This window comes from Hordeum vulgare, chromosome 4H (assembly GCF_904849725.1).
Source record: "Hordeum vulgare subsp. vulgare chromosome 4H, MorexV3_pseudomolecules_assembly, whole genome shotgun sequence".
NCBI classification, from domain to species: Eukaryota; Viridiplantae; Streptophyta; class Magnoliopsida; order Poales; family Poaceae; genus Hordeum; species Hordeum vulgare.
Genome location: NC_058521.1, coordinates 25,752,398 through 25,773,214, shown reverse-complemented (window position 1 = coordinate 25,773,214; position 20,817 = coordinate 25,752,398). Strand labels below are relative to the sequence as shown.

Genomic DNA, 20,817 nt, shown 5'->3' with positions numbered 1-20,817 from the left:
AATTATCTTTTCTCGCAAACTTTTGCGTTTCTTTTTTCAAACCCCTTACTGCTAACTGAGTGCACATATGACGTGATCAAGCATATGTATATTATATTATCCATTCAAATATTCATGTTTATATAATCTTGTATGATGAAAATGTAATCCAGCCCATTCCAGCGACAACACGCTGTGTGTTAAAATTTGATCATAGATTTAACTGACAAAATATTAATACATGTCATGAGAAATCATACCACTGAATTCGTATTTAAACATGGTTTTCAATGATACTAATTTTTGTGACATGCATTTATATTTTGTTAATTAAATTTATGATTAAAATTTGACGAAAATACTAAGGGAACCAATAAAACAGTACAAAGGTACTAGTCTCATAGGAAATCTAGCATCCGCTCAGTGACACAAATCACTTAAAAAACCCTTTTGTTTTTCTCTTGATTCGATCAAGCAACTCAAATCATGCATAAAATTTAAATGGACATAACACATTCACATTCCAATCATTTTCATATCTCTACGTTTTTAAAATCCCTAGTCAAACCCACGCACACGAGATGACCCATGTTTGTCATGCGGGCGAGGCGGCAAACGACACACGACGCTCTCGTGAGCCGTGACCGCCCGCAGCCGAGGCCGAGCCAACGATCGGCCCGGGCCCACCGGCGCGCCGGAGAGGCGAAATTTAGGCCACCCAAACCCGGGAGGAAACCCATCCATTCCCCGTTCAAACCCAGCTCACCTTCCTCCCCCCCTCCCCTTCCCACCCGCCACCGGCGCCACCGCCGCCCCGATGCTGCTGGTCAGCCAGGCCGCCAACGGCTCCCTCTCCGCGCGGCGGCTGCCCTCCAAGACGCTCGCCAGCCGCCGGGGCGCCAGCCCCTACCCTCTCTTCGCGGGCCCCCGCGTCGCGCGCCGCCGCCTCGCGCTCTCCGGCGCCGCCGACGCGCCCCGCCGCGCCTCTGCCTCGCCTCCCGCCCGCGCGGCCGCGGGCGAGGGCCCCTCCGGCTCCCCCGCCCCCGCCGAGGACCCCGTCCTCCTCGGCGTCAGCGACGACCGCGTGCCCCTCGAGGGCGTCATCCAGGTCGAGAGGCCCGGCCAGGCCGACGCCCAGTCCAAGCTCGTCTCCTACGCGTAACACCCTCATCCCCGACGCGCCATTCCCCGTTTGTATTTAATGCCTGCCTTCGATTCCGCTCGCTGATCCCTTGCGTTCGCAGGAAGATAGGGCTTCTGGCCGGAGGGGATCTGCTTTGCCTCCTGGTCTTCTCCGCGATCGGGAGGCTCAGCCATGGCCTGCCCGTGCTTGACGCCGAGACGTTCAAGACGGCCGACCCGTTCATTGCTGGTCAGAGAAACGTGTCCGCCTCTTCTGATATTTTCCTCTGACGATGATGTTCTTCTGTTGGACGAAGGGGTTGCTAACGGAACCAGGGTCTTCTGCAGGTTGGTTGCTTAGCGCCTACCTCCTCGGCGGGTTTGGTGATGATGCCAATGGAAGCAATGGTGTCGGGAAGGCTGTAACTGTTGCGGCCAAATCATGGGCTGTTGGGATACCGGTAATTTGTCTCCTGTTAGCACTTCCACTCAAAACCCAAACTATACCTGTAGTTGGGACATACATAAATCCACTTATTTCTATTACTAGTTTGCCGAGAATAACATAGATGTTGATTTCGTTATGTGTATTTGTAGGTTGTGAATTTATGAACATTGCACATCATACAACCATTAACTTAACAGACAATTAACTGTTGTCCTGTTGCCTATTTGTGCGCTGTTCCATCAAGCTATCCATGTCCATTCTACTGAACATGTGCTCTATGGGAGAATCTCCATAGTTCATTGTGTGTGATACATTGTAACCTACCTTTATCATACATCCATTTATGCATACGACAATATTTATTAAGGTAATCTGGCGCCTGTTTTGTTCATTCCATCTGCTGAAAGTGATAGTCGAAAACCATCCCTTGACGACAAAGATAGGGTACTGTTTTTGTTCCGTAGCTTTTGAGAACAAGTTAGGGAGACAGTTTAAACATAGTATATGCTTTAATTATATGGGAAAAGTTGAAGAGGACGGATTCATCTTGGAGAAAGGGCACAAGCAAAAAATAGCATGTAATTTTTCTTATAATAACCTAAAGATTTCCCTATCGTCGACCTCATGAAGTACATGTGGTCAAATAAGCTTGCCACACATTTCACTACCTTCTAGGAGCCCAATGAAGATGCTTTGCTTGATAAAAAAATTTATTGGCATTACCGAATAGACAAATACATCGCCTTACTAAGCAAATTAAGAATCATCTCTATGGTTCTATCGACCAAGTAATGTGTCCAAATTTTGTAAATAGATTGTATGCCTTTGCTAGGATATACTGCCACATCCTGCCTGATAGAGTGATAGTGATGTAGAAAAAGAAGCTAGTCAAAAGTCAAAACCTTATGGTCCTGCTATTTATGTTTATTCCAATATGTTTTATCGGATGGTAAATTTCAACCACAATACGAGAAGTCTTGTATTTGTGAGACTATAACTAAATAAACAAGCATCAATAACACCATTGAGGTTCGAGTATCTGTGGTTTTGGACATCCATGCTGTTGTGTTAAGCCTGCTAATAGTAATAGTTTGGATAACTTTATAATATTTTAGATATCTATTCAATTTTTTTGCTCAAAATGTAGGATATGCTAGTAGGGTGTTTGTTCCATGGAGTGTTGAACAAAATCTGTAGTTCTAGGAAATCTCACACAAACATAATTCAACTTGGTCATAGCTTCTGAAGCTGGAGAGCCACGTTAACTTGCATAAGACTGCATTTGCATCTTTGTGTGTTCTGAACTCTCGAAAGCATGTTCATAGTCATGTTTCTCACCATGTGATTGTCCACACTCTTGTTTGTTTGATGCCTCCGGCAGCATAGAAATATCTGATGTTAATGTGTACTGGTGTTTAATGTCTGGTACTGACTTTGATTTACTCTCTCCTTTCAGTTAGGAATTGCCATTCGTTCAGTTAGCTCTGGTCATATTCCACAAGTTCCTTTCATCTTGGTGGCCATGGGAAGTACCGGGGTCTTGTTGACTGCATGGCGTGCTCTGGCTTCCCAAGTTCTTTCCGCTGGACAGAGCAAGAAGGATGATGTCTACAAAAAGGGAAATCCCTTTGAGCTTTTTGAGGTTAGATTTTTTTTTGAAACCCTTATCAGTTTACCACATCATTGTTCATTTCATGCCGATGTTTGCATGGAAGGCCATTTTAACTCAAAAACTTCTCTTAAATGTATCTCAGTACATATGATTAGCCTATTAATAAACATGACCAGGCATATGCTTCATTTTCTGTTCACACTTTTTTTTTTCAATTAATTGCAGCTAGTTTATCCAAAGAATGATAGTATCCTTTCTGAGGTTACGTCTTTATCTCTGATGATTGCAAACAACCAAGTGATACCTATATTATCAGTTACTCTACCATGTAAAATATTGTTGCAGTTCTATCGAAGTATATACATTAGTTGAAAGTTTTGTGTTACCAACATGGCCTTTCATGATTTCATACGGGAAGTTGTGTTGTGACCTTTCAGTATAATTTGGCATGTTTTCCCCCATTTAACTACTTCCCTCAAATTATTCTGACTTAACTTATCATGTATGGAGAAGCTCATCTTTGTAACAAGGTCGTCAAGCTCTCAAAATAAATTCAGTGATGAAAATTGAACTGTATCACTTATGTTTTAGTTGAAACCTCTGCTCTATGCAAAGGCTTTGTGCTTCTTGGTTCCTGTCAAAAGTCATCTTCGTTCCTACTACAAATTGTTTTCTTTCAAACGCTGACAAATTGACAATGTTTGGTTTTAACTTATGCTAACTAACTGCCTTATCATTGCAGTTGCTCACATCGCTGGTGCGGAGGTGGTGAGATCTGAAGCTCAAGAAGGCAAGAATTACCACCAACCAACCTTGTGTAAGTACAATTTTGAAGGCCAAGAGCCCAACATGGAATAGAACATAGTCGGAGCATATGGAGAAACTGTTTGGCAAGATCGCAGAGGCAATGCCACACATTCTAATATTATTAAGATGTAGCTGATAATCACTTGTAATTACTGTGTGCAGCCTGACCCAATCATTCTAATACCAGTGAATAAACTGTGCCTCTTGATCCTGATTTTTTTGTCTCTTCCTACTTCACGCACAAACACTTGTTGCTTCATGTTTCCAGATGCAATTGCCTCACTAAGAAAGAGAGAACAAATGCTGTGGCTTCAGAGTAACGGTACATTTTATCTCCCTATATCATGAACGGAAAACATTTTATCAGAGTGCAAATACTGGTTAGTTGGTGGAGACGCAGAAGGCCTGATGTGATCACTACTACTTCTACGCTACTAGGATCTCACACGAGCAGGTCTAGATGCCGCCCCTGAAGAAGGGCTCGCCGAGGAAGGAGCTGGAGTAGGTGCCGCCGCCGTTGGGGAAGAGCGTGAGGAGGCAGACGACGGCGAGCACGAAGCCCCACGCGTAGCGCTCGCTCCCCAGCGGCGTGATCTCGTCCTGCGCCGGGATCTCCTCGCCGCCGCGGATGAAGGTGGCGAAGAGCCCCCACGCCAGGCACAGCACGCTGCCGCCGACGGCGCCCGCCCCCAGCAGCAGCGACGTGCCGAACGACAGCAGCGCCGCCGTGCGCCGGCCGAAGAGCGCCTGCGCGACCCGGCCGCCCTCCAGCCGCCCGATCGGCAGCAGGTTCAGCGACGTGACCACGATCCCCAGCAGCCCCGCGAACGCCAGCGGGTCCACCGGCACGCCCACGCCCTCCACCGCGTTGGGCAGCACGTTGCCCAGCTCGTCGGTGTACGGCCCGATTACCTGCTGCACGAACGACAGCAGTGGGTTGTTGTAGAAGAACTCCGGCCGGATGAACCTGCCACGAGAACGTCGTCGATCAGAGCTCTGGTTGGGGTTAGCAATGGCGGGATCGATGTGTGTATCAATGTATGTATGGTTGTGCTGGTGCTTACAGGGCGTTCTCGCCGCCGTTGAAGCTGCCGTCGGCGATGAAGGCCGACACGGCCAGCGCCACCGACGTCAGGTACGCGCTGGCCGTGCGGGCGACGGGGATGTCGAACAGCGCCTTCTTGTTCGGCAGCAGCGACTCGTAGTTGTTCATCACGCCCAGGCACCCCGTCCAGTTGGACGGCACCAGGAACGACGGGCTCAGCTTCACGCCGTACCTCGCCGCCGTCAACCTCGTCGCAATCTGCCATGAAATTGCCATTCCCAGGATCATCAGCAAAAAACAACGTTTCATCAGCAGCACGTGCCGGCGAGTGCATAGATGTGGTACCTCGGATACGCCGAGGATGGAGAGGAAGCCTCCGAAGAGGGGGAGGACGTCGGAGACGTAGTCGTCGAAGGAGGCGCCGGGCTTGAGGAAGAAGCCGCTCATGAGAGCTATGGTCCCGAAGGTCGTGACGGCCAGCGCCACGGCGCTCAGGTAGCCCCACGGCGTGCTCAGCTTGGTCATCTCGAGCTGCAGCTCGATCTCTGCTTTCGGCTGCACCATGCAAACCTGCTTGGTGATGTCCTCGTTCCTCTCCTCCATGAACCAGAGCGTGACCTCCGTCCCGGCCGTCTCGGCGATCTTCTTCTCCAGCTTCGACCTCACCTCCTCGATGGGCTTCCTCAGGTTGCCGATGAAGATGCCGCCGTCGCCGAACCGCCGCACGTCCACCGCGAAGAACGTGTCGTACCCGAAACAGCTCTTGAGCTGCACCATTAATTCGAGCGCGCGGATGGGATGTCAATAAAACTTCGTGAATTTCCTAAGACCGAACTGAGAATTCCAACTACTAGCAGAACGAGTGATGATCAGGTTTATAAATGGGATTACCTTGTTGAGGTCGAGCGCCTTGAAGGTCTGCTCGGCCTCCTCCAGCCTCTGCTTCTCCCGTTCCAGCGTGCCCTTGATGAACCCACGGAGCAGGCCGGAGATCGGGCTGGCGTCGGGCTCGCGGTCGAGCTCCCGGAGCTTCCGGTCGGCGCGCTTCTTCTCGAGCTTGATGGCGGCCTCGATGGACGGGTTGCCCATGAACTTCTTGAACTCCTCGTCCGACCTCCAGTCCACCTCTTGCTGCTCATCCCTGCTCTTCTTCTCGCTGTCCTCGCCATCACCTCCTTCCGGATGATCTCCTCCCCCTCCTCCTCCGGCATGATGCGACGACGCCTTCTTCGACTCCTCGACCTTTTGCTCGTCCGGAGCAACGGCAATGGAGGAGACCGGCCGGTTCTCCTTCGCCTGATCTTGCTTCTGCAGCGAGCACCTGACGATGGAGCTGCTCCTGAGAGGCCTGAGAGAAAGCCTGTGATGGTTTCTGCAGAAGCTTCTTGGCAAGGCCGCGCTCCTGCCAGTGCTGCTGCTGCCGCTGCTGCTACAGACGATAGATGCAACGAGAGAAGTGGAAGCCATTACTGCCGGCGACGGCGAGCTGTGGAGCGTGGTTTATGGTGCCTGCTGCCTGTTCGATCTGGTGCTTTGATTTTGGTGTGGAGATCTTTGGAGCTCATGGGGGAGCTTAAAATGGTTCGGAAGGAGGAGGAAGGTGAGCGTTCTAGAAGGTTGGAGAATGCGCCGGGAGGAGTCGTGAAGAATGCGACGGCCGGAGTAGCTGATGAGGTGATCGAGTAGTGGCGGGTGGCGACGAAGGAGGTGAAGCCCGCCGGCTTATCCAGTTTGTCAGGAGAGATGTACACTTGGCGGCGTTACGCGGGACCAGAGCGAAGTCGTCCCCTTTCTTCTCCGGCCAGTGCTCTCCGCCGGCTCAAACTTTCGACCGTAGATCTTCATGCAACATTTTTTCTCCGATGCAACAAAATTTCGGCATGATGCAACAATTTTCGTCAACGGTCGTAAAAAAAAAATTATAGCAAAAAAATATCTATGTGATCGTAGCAAAAATACAAAGTTGATGGTGCGTGATAGCAAAAGTCAAACGCCGGTTGTAGCAAATATCTATGTGAACGTGTATGCAACTTTTTTAGTGAACGGTTGCAGCAAAAAATGATGCCGGTTGTATCAAAAATTAACACGGTTGTAGCAAAAGTCAGAACACCGGTTGTAGCAAAAATCCAACGAACTCGAGTTGCAACCAACCGTGGATGCAGCTTTTTGAATGGACAAAATGTAGCAAAATGACAAACATTTGCATCAAAATTAAACGTGGTTGCTGCAAATCTGAGCGGAAAAATGTTGCATGGCTTGACCAGCGAAGCACGCGCGCACGAAAAATGCTGCATGGCCCGCGCGAGACAGCGAGCGACCGGCGCGTCGGTGACGCCGGCGCGCCGAAGGGAAACGTTTCCCTTCTTCTCCTGTGTTTTTTTTACGAAAAAGGTAACACCCACACTTCTAGGGGTTTTGTAACCCGTTCACACGCATGGATTGTCGTTCATTGGTGTTGCACGAATCTTGACGACTTTTGTCTATTTTTTTTGCCACGTAGGACTCGGTTGGTGTGTGGATGTTTAACCACTTTGCGCGCACGTCTGTTTCTCTCTCGGATTGCTTACATTTGCCAAGCCGGCGTGTGGTGGTTCTACTATTTGCGCCCGCATGCCGCACACTTCTCCTCTTCCACTTCCTCCCCTGATGGTTTCCCCACTCCCGCGTCGTGCATTTCAGACAACATTCATAGCTTCTTTCCCCATCCACATTCATCTGATAGTTTCTAGGCGGAGGCGGAGCAAAGGAGAAGGGGTGACGGCGGCGGACGAGCAACCGGTCTTCGTGGCCGTCGCTGGTGCTCAAGCAACTGGAGCATCGTCCGTGGCGAAGTCACCGTGCATAGGTAGGGCGTTGGCGATCCCCTGGAGCGTATCTGCCTCCTCCCCCGCCCCCGAATCCTCCCTCATATGCTTCTCGACGTTGATCTCGGGGTCGGTTTACTCATCCCCGACGATGAGGGAGTAGCAAGGTGTGCCGTTTGGCGGGCATGACCTAGTTCATTTTACCGATGCGATGGAAACCACGCCGGTGATGCTCGCCGTGTTGGAAATATGCCCTAGAGGCAATAATAAATTAGTTATTATTATATTTCCATGTTCATGATAATCGTTTATTATCCATGCTAGAACTTTATTGATTGGAAACTCAAATACATGTGTGGATACATAGACAACACGCTGTCCCTAGTGAGCCTCTAGTTGACCAGGTCGTTGATCAAATATGGTCAAGGTTTCCTGACCATAGACAAGTGTTGTCACTTGATAACGGGATCACATCATTAGGAAAATGATGTGATGGACAAGACCCAAGTATGAACGTAGCATATCATCGTGTCAGTTTATTGCTACTGTTTTCTGCATGTCAATGTATCTGTTCCTATGACCATGAGATCATGCAACTCCCGGACACCGGAGGAATACCTTGTGTGTATTAAACGTCGCAACGTAACTGGGTGACTATAAAGGTGCTCTACAGGTATCTCCGAAGGTGTCTGTTGGGTTGATGTGAATCAAGACTGGGATTTGTCACTTCGTATGACGGAGAGGTATCTGAGGGCCCATTCGGCAATACAACATCACAATAAGCATTGCAAGCAATGTGACTAAAGAATTAGTCACGGGATCTTGTATTACGGAACGAGTAAAGAGACTTGCCGGTAACGAGATATAACTAGGTATAGAGATATCGACGATCGAATCTCGGGCATGTAACATACTGAAGGACAAAAGGAACATCATACGAGATTAACTGAATCCTTGACATAGAGATTCAACCGATAAAGATCTTCGTAGAATATGTAGGAGCCAATATGGACGTCTAGATCCCTCTATTGGTTATTGACCGGAGAGTGTCTCAGGTCATGTCTACGTAGTTCTCGAACCCACAGGGTCTGCACACTTAAGGTTCGGTGACGTTTCAGTATAGTTGAGTTATAGGTGTTGGTGACCGCAGGTTGTTCAGAGTCCTGGATGAGATCTTGGATGTCACGAGGAGCTCCAGATTGGTCCGGAGGTAAAGATTGATATATAGGAAGTCCTGTTTTGGGCTCCGAAAAGTTTCGGACTCATCGGTAGTGTACCGGGAGTGTCGGGAGGGTACCGAGGGACCACCGGGAGGGGTGTGACGACCCAATGGCTTCATGGATTGTGAGAGGAGGCAGACCAGCCCCTGGTGGGCTGGCGGAAGCCTCCCCTAAGGGCCCATGCGGCTGGAGTGGAGGGATAAGGCAAAAAGCCAAAAGGTAGAAAGAGTTTCCAAGTGGGAAGGAGGAGTCCTAATCCTACTAGAATTGGAGGACGACTCCTGCTATCCTCCTTGCGGCCAAGCAAAGGGGCAGCCCTAGGGCACAGCCTCCTTCCTCCCTACTCCTATATATACTAGAGGTATTGAGAGTTTTTGGACACAGAAATCAGCCACGTGCTCCCTCTTCCTCTAGATCGTAGTTCTTCCTCTAGTCTAGTTCAACGGTGCTTAGGCGAAGCCCTGCTGGATTAGTTCACCACCACCACCACCACCACGCCGTCATGCTGGAGAACTCATCTACCTCTACGCCCCTCTTGCTGGATCAAGAAGTCGGTGATCATCATCGAGCTGTACATGTGCTGAACGCGGAGGTGTCATCCGTTCCGCACTAGATCTGGATGGATCGTGATGGGATCGCAGGACGGTTCGTGATGAGATCACGGGACAGACTGCGATTTGGATCGCGAATATGTTCCACTACATCAACCGCGTTATATATGCTTATGCTTAGCTATCTACAAGGGTATGTGGATCTGATCTCCCCTCTCGTAGATGATCATCACCATGGATAGGTCTTGCGTGTGTGTAGGAATTTTTTGTTTCCCATGCGACGTTCTCCAATAGTGGCATCATGAGCTAGGTTCATGCGTAGATTATATCTCGAGTAGAACACAAAAGAGTGCTTGTTGCCAACATGCTAGAAAATAGTGCTGATTTGGAGATGCTGAAATATTTCTAAGTCTGAAATCTGTTATATTTTGTTGCTGTCTTGCCATGAGTTTTGCTAGTGATCTATAGCTCTTTTGAGGTTCGTGCAATGAAGTTATTTGTAGTCCTTCAGATTCTCTAGCATGTTGTGAATTTTCATGTCATTCGGTGCCCTGTAACATATAGTTTTGCTGCTGCCAATATGCCTTCAGATCGAAAACTGCACTGTCAACAGTGTCATTTTCACTAAGTCTGAAACTGTGTGTGAGATGCCATTTTGTGAGTTCTTTTCCTAGCGACCCATGCTTCCATGCTAGTTGTATTTAGTAGGGTGTTGTTGTGCATCTTGACCACTACTGTCTCATGTCTTGTTTGAGCATTTTAGATTTATGTAGCTTGTCGTTTTGGGGTGTAGAAAATGCCATGTTGCTGTTTTGGGCAGATTGTAGTGATTTTTTGTTTAGCTTGTAGTCGTTGAACCGTTGCTCCGTTTTGATCGTGTCCTATATGAAACTTGCTTAGAATCTCGTGTAGTTTTATATTATGTTTCTGCCTTCTTGGTTTGGAATGTTGTGGCTGTCGTTTGCATACATATTGCATTCATGGCATCATATCTTGCGGTGATAATATCTTTTGAACCGTAGCTCCGTTGGAGATGTTCTCTGTGTGTAGATTGATTGGAACGACGCGTAGAATTACGTGAACCCCTTTATTTTTCTGTTTAAGAAATATTAAAACGTGTTAGTTCATATCTGGACAGAATTATAAATTAACGTATGGGGTCAGTTCGGAGATGCTATGTGTCGTTTCCGACCTCATTGAAAATGCCTAGACAGGTAGCTTAATTACGCTTCATCTCTTGCCATGTTTAACCAACATTTAATATTTCTGTATACCTAATCGGGATAGAACTAAATAATCCGTATGTGGAGTTTCGTCAATATGCAACTCGTTGCATATTGAACTTCACTTAATTTGTAGTGTGTGATTGAAGTGAATTGCGTGTCATACCGTGCATAAATGTGACCGCTCATGCATCATTGGTGTTGTGCATCGCATGGTGAATATCGTGTGTTTATTCTTGTTTCCGGTTTCCTTCGTCTCGATAGAGTTCCGCAAGCGTGTTGGAAAGTGAGGATCCGTTCGACTACATCGGTTCGTCTGCTTCACGGAGTCGTTCTTCTCCCAAGCGGGATCTCACGCAAGATGAACATTTCCCTAGATACCATTACTATCATTGCCATGGTAGTTTTATCGTTTCTATCGTTATGTCTCGCTGCCTACCACCTGTTAAACATCAGCCTCTCAACATTGCCATGAAAACCTTCAGCATGTTCACAACCTAGGAAACCACTGATTGGCTATGTTACCGTTTGCTTAACCATGTGATAGCGTTGCTAGTTGCAGGTGCAGTTGCTTCCATGTGATAACATGGGTCCTTGTTATATCGCCATAAATGCTATTTAATTTAATGAACCTATATACTTGGTAAAAGGTGGAAGGCTCGGCCTTCTAGCCTTATGTTTTGTTCCTCCTTTGCCACCTTAGTTTTGGCTACCGGTGTTATGTTTCATAATGAGCGCTCCTAACATGCTTGAGGTTGTTATGGGGACCCCCTAGATTCTTGTTTTAGGATAAAGCTCGTCTGGCAAGGCCCAACATTAGTACTACATTTTCCCAACATAATAATACTGTTAATATTGAAAAACATAGGGAGTTAGCGCTACCCGAGGAGTAATTCAACATAATACAGGGGGGCCAATGCTGATGGTGTTGGTCCCAAACTAGAGCACTGCGCGGGCTACGTGGGGCAACCCGGGACTTCAGTTACTGTACGCGTCGCTCATCCGTCGTGTCCTGAGAATGAGATACGCGGCTCCTATCGGGATCGTCAACACGCCGGGCGGCCTTGCTGGACTTGTTTTACCTTTATCGAGCGTCTTGTGCGAGGGATTCCGAGGATGCTTTAAGCTAACTCGAGGTTGAGGTTTTCCAATAGGAATCCGAGGAGATCACGGTTTATCCCTGATCGAGGTCATTCCGTCGCAGCGTGTGGTAGTTTGTGGTGGACTAGTTGGAGCACCCCTGTAGGGTTAAATCTTTTGGGAAAGCCATGCCCGCGGTTATGTGGCAACGTGGGAACTTTATTTAATATGCGGTTCTAGAAAACTTGAAGTTAATTTAATTAAAATATGCCAATGGAGTGCGTAGCCATGACTGTCTCTTTCGTGAGTTCCTTCTCCGATCGAGGACACGGTGGGGTTATGTTTGACGTAAGTAGGTGATCAGGATCATTCATTTGATCATTAGTAGTTCACGTCCATGATGCGTAGATCATCCCCCTCTTATTCTTGTACTCGTAAGTTAGCCACCTCATATGTTGCTTAGTCACTTGCTGCAGCCTCACCACTTAACCATACCTCACCCATTAAGCTTTGCTAGTCTTCATACCTTTGGAAATCAGATCGCTGAGTCCCCTGTGGCTCACAAATTACTACAACACCAGCTGCAGGTACAAGTAAAGGATGTTAAGACATGAGCGCGATGATTGTGCTTTGGAGTTTCTTCTTCTTCTTCTTCATCGATCTAGGATGGGTTCCAGGCCGGCAACCTGGGATAGTAAGGATGGACGTCGTTGTTTTCTCGTTTGTTTTCGTTCGTAGTCGAACCCTGCTCTTCTTCATGATATTTATGTATTGTACTGATGTGACTCTGATGTATCTTGTGGCGAGTGTAAACCAATTCCATATACTCTTCTCTTCAGTACATGTACTTGTAACGATATCCATTCTTGCGAAACGACGAGATGCACTTCTATCCCTGTCGAGGCCCTCGTGTACAAGTTGGTATCAAAGTGTACCAACCTAGGAGCTGTGTTGGGGATATTACCTGTCGTGTAACCTGCCCTAGCTGGGCCGAGTCACTAAAGGGGCGACTCATCCTTTGATAAAACAAGCCTTGGCCCGAGGGGCCCAGGAGCCAGATGGCGGTTCAGAAGCTATACAGAGGATAAACCGCCAAGGAGGTTTCCAGTCTTAGAAAGCACGGCGACTTAGAGATAAGGAAGACCACGATCTGTAGCATGGCAAGGATTCTTGTAAATCCTAGGTGAAAGTGCATGCTATGCCCCTAATCGACTTTTGGTGTTAATGACAACACATACATAGGAAACTAATCCTATTTGTTGAGTGTATCTCAGGATGGCAAGTACTTTAGTAGATTGAGAATTATGTGCCAAAGGTGGTCTGAGCAGATCGAGATTTATATTTCAAGAAGGCTCGGGATTGAGAAGAGATGATGTAGACTATCCTTTTGAGTTTACTATTATTGAGTATAGGGATCCCACACTATTAAGAGGGGATCACAGGTTTTGCGATGAACTTGCTCATACCACATCTTCACTATCCTACCCAATACCACATATTCTCTACTCTGTTCCTATCTCAAAACAGGTCTATTGCCTCGGACTTCCGGCTCCCTCCGGACGTCCGAGGGCCGGACGACCGGCAGGCTTCGGAAATCCGGAGCCCTCCACCAGAAGTATTTGAGTCATATAACTCGGAATTTCGGCTCCCTCCGGACATCCGAGGGCCGGACGTCCGACCAGCTTCGGAAATCCGGAGCACTGCACCAGAAGAACATGAGCTCTATACCTAGGATTGCCGGCTCCCTCCGGACGTCCGAGGGCCGGACGTCCGTCCTCTTTCAGAAATCCGGAACCTCCCACCAGAAGAAGTTGAGTCGAATAACTCGGATTTCCGGCCTTCTCCGGACATCCGATCGCTGTTCAGATTCACAGTGTTTCCAGTCATAGCTACAGCCCTCGGACGACTGACCCCTGTCGGACGTCCGACCCCTTGCGGACGCCCGGACTTCCGAGAACTGCCGGACGTCCGGACCCTGTGTGACTTAAAGTGTCTCCAACGGCTGTTTTACACTCCCCACTATATATACCCCTCACCCACTTCGTGAGTGGGTGTTCAACACAGCTAGAATACATCCAAGAACACCTTTCTTCTCACTCACTCTTGTCTACACCAAATCTTAGATCCCAAGAGCATTTGTGAGTCCCTTTGAGTGTTGTTCCAATCAAAAGATAGATCGTCTCCCTCTCCTCCTTCCCACCAAAGTGATTTGTGATTTGAGCAAGTTTTGAGCAATCCCCGTGATCTTGTTACTCTTGGAGGTTGGAGACTCCTAGGCGGTAGGAGTCTTCGGAGAGGAATCAAACCATTGTGATTTCCCCCAGAAAGTTTGTGAAGGTTTGGAAGCCACCTCAAGGCTTACCACTAGTGGTTGAGAAACGCCTTCGTGGAGTTATCTCAAAGGGAGAATAGGGTGAGCCTTCGTGGCGTTGGTGTGCCTTCGTGGTAACATCCGCCCCTCTAACGGTGACGTAGCTTCCCTCCAAGGAAGTGAACATCGGGATACATCCTTATCTCTCTTGGAGTTTCGGTTATTCCTAACCCTAACTCTCTACTTGTGTTAATCCTTATTACGTACTTGTATTTGATTATTGTTTACCGCTTGTCTTACTTCACTCTAAATAGCTTACTCCTTGTCATAGCAATTATTAGGCCTACACTCATATTCTGCACTTTTGCCTAAAATTGCTAAGTAATTATTAAAATTTGGAATTGTACCTATTCACCCCCCTCTAGGTCCATCTCGATCCTTTTCAATTGGTATCAGAGCCTCGTGCTCTATTCTTGTGGCTTAACCGCCCTAGAGCGAGATGGACGGGGTTCCAGCTACGGTAGCTCGAGTGCAGAGGGACGGGACTTCCACGGAAGTCAAGTCTTTCACCTCTGAGGACCTGGAACGGGCCCTTGCCAAGCAAAAGGAGGAGCATGATGCTTCTCTTGAGGCCATGGTCCAAATGAGACTGGCATCACTAACCACGGGGACAACCACGTCCCCGAGGGCTTCTGGGCCACATGTGCACGGTACTTCATTTGGCCAACAACCTCCAGAAAGGAACCAAACCAGTGTTCCGTGGCTTTATGCTAGATCTCAAATTGAGAAACCTAAGTACAATCCTGGAGGAAAAACCTCCCTTGCTTGATGACAATTCCGATTTTGCTTTGTGGAGAGTTGGTATGCAGGATCATCTTAGGTACGCCAATGATGAGATGTTGGACATCCTCGAGCATGGGTAAAATCCTGTAGATCCAAGGTGCCTCACTCCCAGAGAAACTTATGACAAGCATCTCAATGACACTGCGATCATGTGCATAAGAAAAGGAATGAATGACAAGCAACGGAAACCTTACATTCACATCACAAGTGCCAAGGAACTGTGGGATAGCATTATAAGGACCAAGACCGGTACCTCCACTTTTCGGCTTGCTCAATATGAAATTGCCAAGGGGCAATTACAGAATTTCTGTATGGAAAAGGGTGAATCTCCCAAGCAACTACTAGAACGGCTCATGACTCTCGCGGCAGACATTGAGTCATGTGACTGTGACAAGACGCAAGATGGTTTCAATCTGACCAAGAGATTTCTCGTGGACAAGTTACCTCATGCTCTTGCTCCATATCACCATCAAATGGTATGGGACATGAGGCAGCACCATGGGTTCAAAGAAATGACTCCAGATGACATCATATCCACTTTCCAATTATTTGAAGAGTCAAAGGTGAATGCAACAAAGCACCTTGCCATGCATGGCACTTCAACATCAAAGATCAATCTTGCTTTGAAAGCCAAGCATGAATGTGACGAAGAAGAAAGTGAAGAAGAAGAGGGTGATGATGACTGCGAAGATGGTGATAATGTTGACTCTAATGAAAGCCCATCTTATGAGGACATTGCTCTCTTTGTAAAGAAGTTCAGTGCAGGAAAATTCAAGGGAAGATTCCCAAAGAAGAAGGTAAGGAAATGCTACAACTGTGAGGAAACCAACCACTTCTCCAATGACTGCCCTTATGAGAAGAGAGAAGACAAACCAAGGTTTCCAAAGACCTTTGTAAAGAAGAAGTTGCCAAACCCTATGAACTCCAAGCTCAAGAGGACAGATGGAAGAGCAATGGTTGCACATGAAGAATCAGATCCAGAAGATGTTGGTGGGGTTGCCGGAGTAGCTCAGGATACACAAAACACCTTGAGGCTAGTCAACAAAAGTGGTGATGTTGTTCACTACAACTATATGAAGGACTACAAGGGCAACGCTCACAAGTGTTTGATGGCAAAGACTGCCATGGGAGATGAGGAAGACCAAAGCTCCCATGATAAGGTTAAGGTAACTCCACGGTTAAACTCTTTCAGTCTAGCTTCTACCCCATCTGATGAGTATCTTGATGCGGAAGATCACTATGAGGATAATGACTTAGATCATCCCATGTTTGCTAAAATAAACAAATTTATGTGCTCTCTTAAAGGAAAGAAGCTCACTATGTTTCGCATACTTATGGAAATGGTGAGTAAGCACACCAATACCATCAAGGAACTCGAAACCCTCGTCACTGAGGAGAAGGAAAGAAATGAGATCCTTGAGCAGAAAGTCCTGTATGAGGAAGCACAAAATGATGCATTATGCTCAAAAGTAGGTGAAAACCTTGATAAACATGCTAATGATCTTGCCTCCTTGAAAAAGGCTGAATCTGTGTGCAAAGAGTTACTAAATGATAAAAACCGACTAGTGAACTCTCATGCTTCCCTTTCTAATGACCGTGAGCGTCTATCCTTGTCTCTCAAAGACAAGGAAGAGAAACTCACTGTTCTTATAAAGAGCTTTGAGGCACTCAAGGTTACTTATCTTGACATTTTAGCTAAGGCCTACTCCTCACCTATTATTAATGTTGATACCTGCACTACTAACTCTAGTAGTGAACTGGCATCTATCCTTGAGGAAAACTGTTCGCTAAAGGCACAGCTAGACAGAGGTCTCATGACATGTGCACAAGGACAAAAGACTCTCAATGAGATCTTAAGTCGACACAATGGAGGTCTTGCCAAGGAAGGGCTTGGGTTCAACCCAAGCACCGCCAAGAAAAGTGCATCTCCTCTCAAGTGTACCACTCCGCTTAAAGAAATATTTGTACGAGAGGGACACAAGGAGAAAGGTAAGGTTGTGAGTGGGTCGGCCACTAGGGGCTCGCCTACTCACAACAAGACAACCGAATTCATGCCTCCATCCTATGTACTACGCAAATCAAAGAAAGGAGAGGTTTATGCTAAATTCGTTGGTCCCCGTAATGCATTCCGATTCTATGCTATTTGGGTCCCTAAGACTCTTGTAACTAATGTGAAAGGCCCCATGACGAAATGGGTACCTCAAACCAAGTCTTAATTCGTTACAGGCTGTTTTCTCCGGAGGAGCCAAATGGGTGATCGACAGTGGATGCACCAATCATATGACCGGAGATAGTAACTTGCTCTATGACTTTATGCAAGCCATTCGGCCATACATGAGCATTGTATTTGGTGGAGGGTCGAAAGGGCAGGTAATTGGGTTGGGCAAGGTGGCAATCACTAATGACATGTCTATTGCAAATGTCATGCTTGTCTAATCTCTTCAATATCATTTACTTTCAGTTCACCAATTGGCTTCCGTCGGTTATGACACATTATTTGGACTAACGGATGTGAAAGTCTTTAAGAGAGACACTCTCGAAGTGGCCTTTGTTGGAGAGTTGGATGGCAACCTTTACACGGTTGATTTCTTGAAAGAGAGCACCTTCCATACAACTTGTCTAATGGCCAAGGCCGACATGGGATGGCTGTGGCATTGCCGGCTCGCCCATGTTGGCATGAAAAATCTTCAAAATCTCTTAAACGGCAATCACATCCTTGGACTAACAAATGTATCTTTTAAGAAAGATCGCGTGTGCAGTGCATGCATAGCTGGAAAACAACATCAATCAAAACATCCACCCAAGAACATTGTATCCACTTCGAGGCCGTTAGAGCTCCTTCATGTGGATCTGTTTGGGCCTCCTTCATGGGCAAGTCTTGGAGGGAAAAAGTATGGCCTAGTCATTGTTGATGATTACTCAATATATACATGGGTGTTCTTTCTCAAGTCCAAGGACGAGACGAAGATCACCTTCATTGATTTTGCCAAACAAGCCCAGCGGAAGTTTGACAAGGACATCAAGGCAGTAAGAAGTGATAATGGCTCTGAGTTCAAGAACTACACCCTAGAATAATTTCTTAGTGATGAGGGAATTGAACATCAGTACTCCGCACCTTACACCCCTCAGCAAAATGGTGTGGCAGAGAGGAAGAACCGGACACTTGTGGAAATGGCAAGGTCCATGTTAGACGAATACAAGTCACCACATAGTTTTTGGGCTGAGGCCGTCAACACAGCATGTCATGCATCAAACCGGCTCTTCCTTCGATCAATATTGGAGAAGACTCCATATGAGCTCCTAACTGGGAACAAGCCCAATGTTAAGTACTTTCGTGTGTTTGGATGCAAGTGTTTCATCCTCAACAAACGGGAACGGTTAGGAAAATTTCAATCCAAAACAACTGAAGGGATTTTTGTTGGCTATGGGTCAAACTCTCACGCCTACAGAGTCTACAACAAATCCACTGGATGTGTTATAGAAACCTTTGACGTGACGTTTGATGAATTTAACCGCTCCCATGGGGAGCAAGTTGATCTAAATGATGCAGGTGAAGAAGACTCCCCACAAGATATCTTAAACATGGGTGTAGGTGCACTTCTTCCCATGGAACAAAGACCCCATGATGATGATGAAGATGATGAGAGTATTTCTCATCCTCAAGACAGTTCACTGCCCGTACCTCCACAAGATACTAGCACACACATCATGCCAGTTGTTGAGGATCAAGTGGGAGAACATGTCTCTCACCCTGACCACACTCAAGAACAAGTTGATCTTCAAGAGCTAGACCAAAGTATGGGTATGTTTGATGATGAACCTCAACAGGTGCAACACGAAGAGGAATATCTTCCTCTGCACATAAATGATCCATATGTTGAGGACGTTGATGATGGAAACGAAGTCGAACCTCGTGAAACCCTGACCTCCATCATGCCACGTGTGGCCGGTCGTGTTGATATTGATCAAATCCTCACCGGCGTGTCGGAAGGTAGAGTGACTCGTAAACAATTAACAAACTTCTGTGCTCACTTTTTGTTTGTCTCTAGTACCGCGCCACACAGGGTTCAAGATGCATTGTGTGACAATGACTGGCTCCTTGCTATGCAAGAGGAGTTAAACAGTTTTACACGCAACGAAGTATGGTCATTGGTAGAACGACCAACTGAGGAACATAATGTCGTTGGAACTAAATGGATTTTCAAGAACAAGGAAGATGAGAATGGGACTGTCCTACGCAACAAGGCAAGGTTAGTAGCACAGGGGTACTCCCAAGTTGAAGGTTTGGACTTTGGTGAAACTTTCGCCCCTGTTGCTCGTCTTGAGTCCATTCGCATTTTATTGGCCTATGCTGCTTTCAATGGTTTTACTTTGCATCAAATGGATGTGAAAAGTGCTTTTCTTAACAGTTCTCGACAAGAAGAGGTATATGTATCACAACCACCTGGGTTTGTTGACCCTCACCACAAAGACCATGTATACAAACTTCACAAGGCTCTGTATGGCCTCAAACAAGCACCCTGTGCTTGGTACGATCATCTTAAGAAGTTCCTACTCGATGATGGCTTTGTGGTGGGGGTGATCGATCCCACCCTTTTTACTAAGAGGGAAAATGGTGATTTGATCTTATGCCAAATCTATGTAGATGACATCATTTTTGGTTCTCCTAACATCCATTTATGCAAGAAGTTTGCGGCCTCCATGACCAAGACCTTTGAGATGTCACTCAACACGGACTTGAAGTTCTTTCTTGGGTTTCAAATACAACAATTTCAAGAAGGGATTTTCTTGTCTCAAACTAAGTATCTCAAGGACATTCTTGAAAATTTGATATGACAAATGCTAAACCTATGAAGACACCCATGGCCACAGAAGCAGTTCTAAATGAAGACACCAACGGTATTCCTTTTGACCGATCTACTTACCGCTCCATGATTGGTTCGCTACTTTATCTTTGCGCATCTAGACCGGACATCATGTTAAGTGTAGGCATATGTGCTAGATTTCAAGCTTCCCCTAGGGAAAGCCATCATACGGCGGTTAAGCATATTCTTAGATACCTTGTTCACACCCCAAAGTTAGGCTTATGGTACCCTAAGGATGCAAAGTTCGATCTTATTGGGTACTCCGATGCGGATTGGGCCGGTGACAAAGTGGGACGGAAATCCACTTCCGATGCATGTCAGTTTCTTGGACGCTCCTTGGTAAGTTGGTCCTCGGAAAAGCAGAACTATGTTTCTCTCTCCACGGCCGAGGCCGAATATATTGGAGCCGCAAGCTGTGCAACCCAACTGCTATGGATGAGGCAAACACTAAAGGATTATGGTATCACGTATCGACACGTTCCTCTTCTCTGTGATAATGAAAGTGCCATAAAGATCTCCGAGAACCCCATTGATCACCCTCGCACTAAACATATTGATATTAGGTATCATTTCTTGAGAGACCATGTGCAAAAGGGTGACATTGATATTACCCATGTGGGTACCGACATGCAGCTAGCCGACATTTTCACCAAGCCACTTAGCGTAGCTAGGTTCTGTCAACTTAGGCGTGAACTTGGTATCTTGGAGCTTGACAACATAATTTGAAACCTTGCACACATACACACACTCACATTATGTTTGTGTCTTGATGTGGGCATGCATTTAGGGGGAGTGAGTCTTAATTTTCTATTTTTGAGCTTACAAAGTACGCATAAATCAATTTCTGTCCACAAGTAGTATATGTAATGCTCGTAGGCAACTATGTTCGTACTTTTTGTGAGAAACC

At 46.8% G+C, this 20,817-nt stretch overlaps 2 protein-coding genes across 3 annotated transcripts; one reads left to right on the top strand and one right to left on the bottom strand.

Moving 5' to 3' along the window:
- Positions 1 to 722: 722 nt before the first annotated feature.
- LOC123447651 lies at positions 723 to 4,182 on the top strand. Its single transcript, XM_045124270.1, has 5 exons — positions 723 to 1,137; positions 1,224 to 1,351; positions 1,450 to 1,562; positions 3,006 to 3,191; positions 3,904 to 4,182. The coding sequence occupies exons 1-5, from the start codon at positions 797 to 799 to the stop codon at positions 3,931 to 3,933; spliced, it is 798 nt and encodes a 265-aa protein (XP_044980205.1). The 5' UTR covers positions 723 to 796; the 3' UTR covers positions 3,934 to 4,182.
- A 19-nt stretch (positions 4,183 to 4,201) lies between these two features.
- Positions 4,202 to 6,922, bottom strand: LOC123447650 (probable zinc metalloprotease EGY3, chloroplastic). 2 transcript variants are annotated; one of them, XM_045124269.1, is made up of 4 exons: positions 5,905 to 6,922; positions 5,359 to 5,781; positions 5,033 to 5,271; positions 4,202 to 4,935 (listed from the first exon to the last, which is right to left on the bottom strand). In XM_045124269.1, the coding sequence occupies exons 1-4, from the start codon at positions 6,478 to 6,480 to the stop codon at positions 4,425 to 4,427; spliced, it is 1,749 nt and encodes a 582-aa protein (XP_044980204.1). In that variant the 5' UTR covers positions 6,481 to 6,922; the 3' UTR covers positions 4,202 to 4,424. The 2 variants fall into 2 exon arrangements, with proteins under 2 accessions (XP_044980204.1, XP_044980203.1); XM_045124268.1 differs by having other exon boundaries at positions 5,033 to 5,781.
- Positions 6,923 to 20,817: the final 13,895 nt, after the last annotated feature.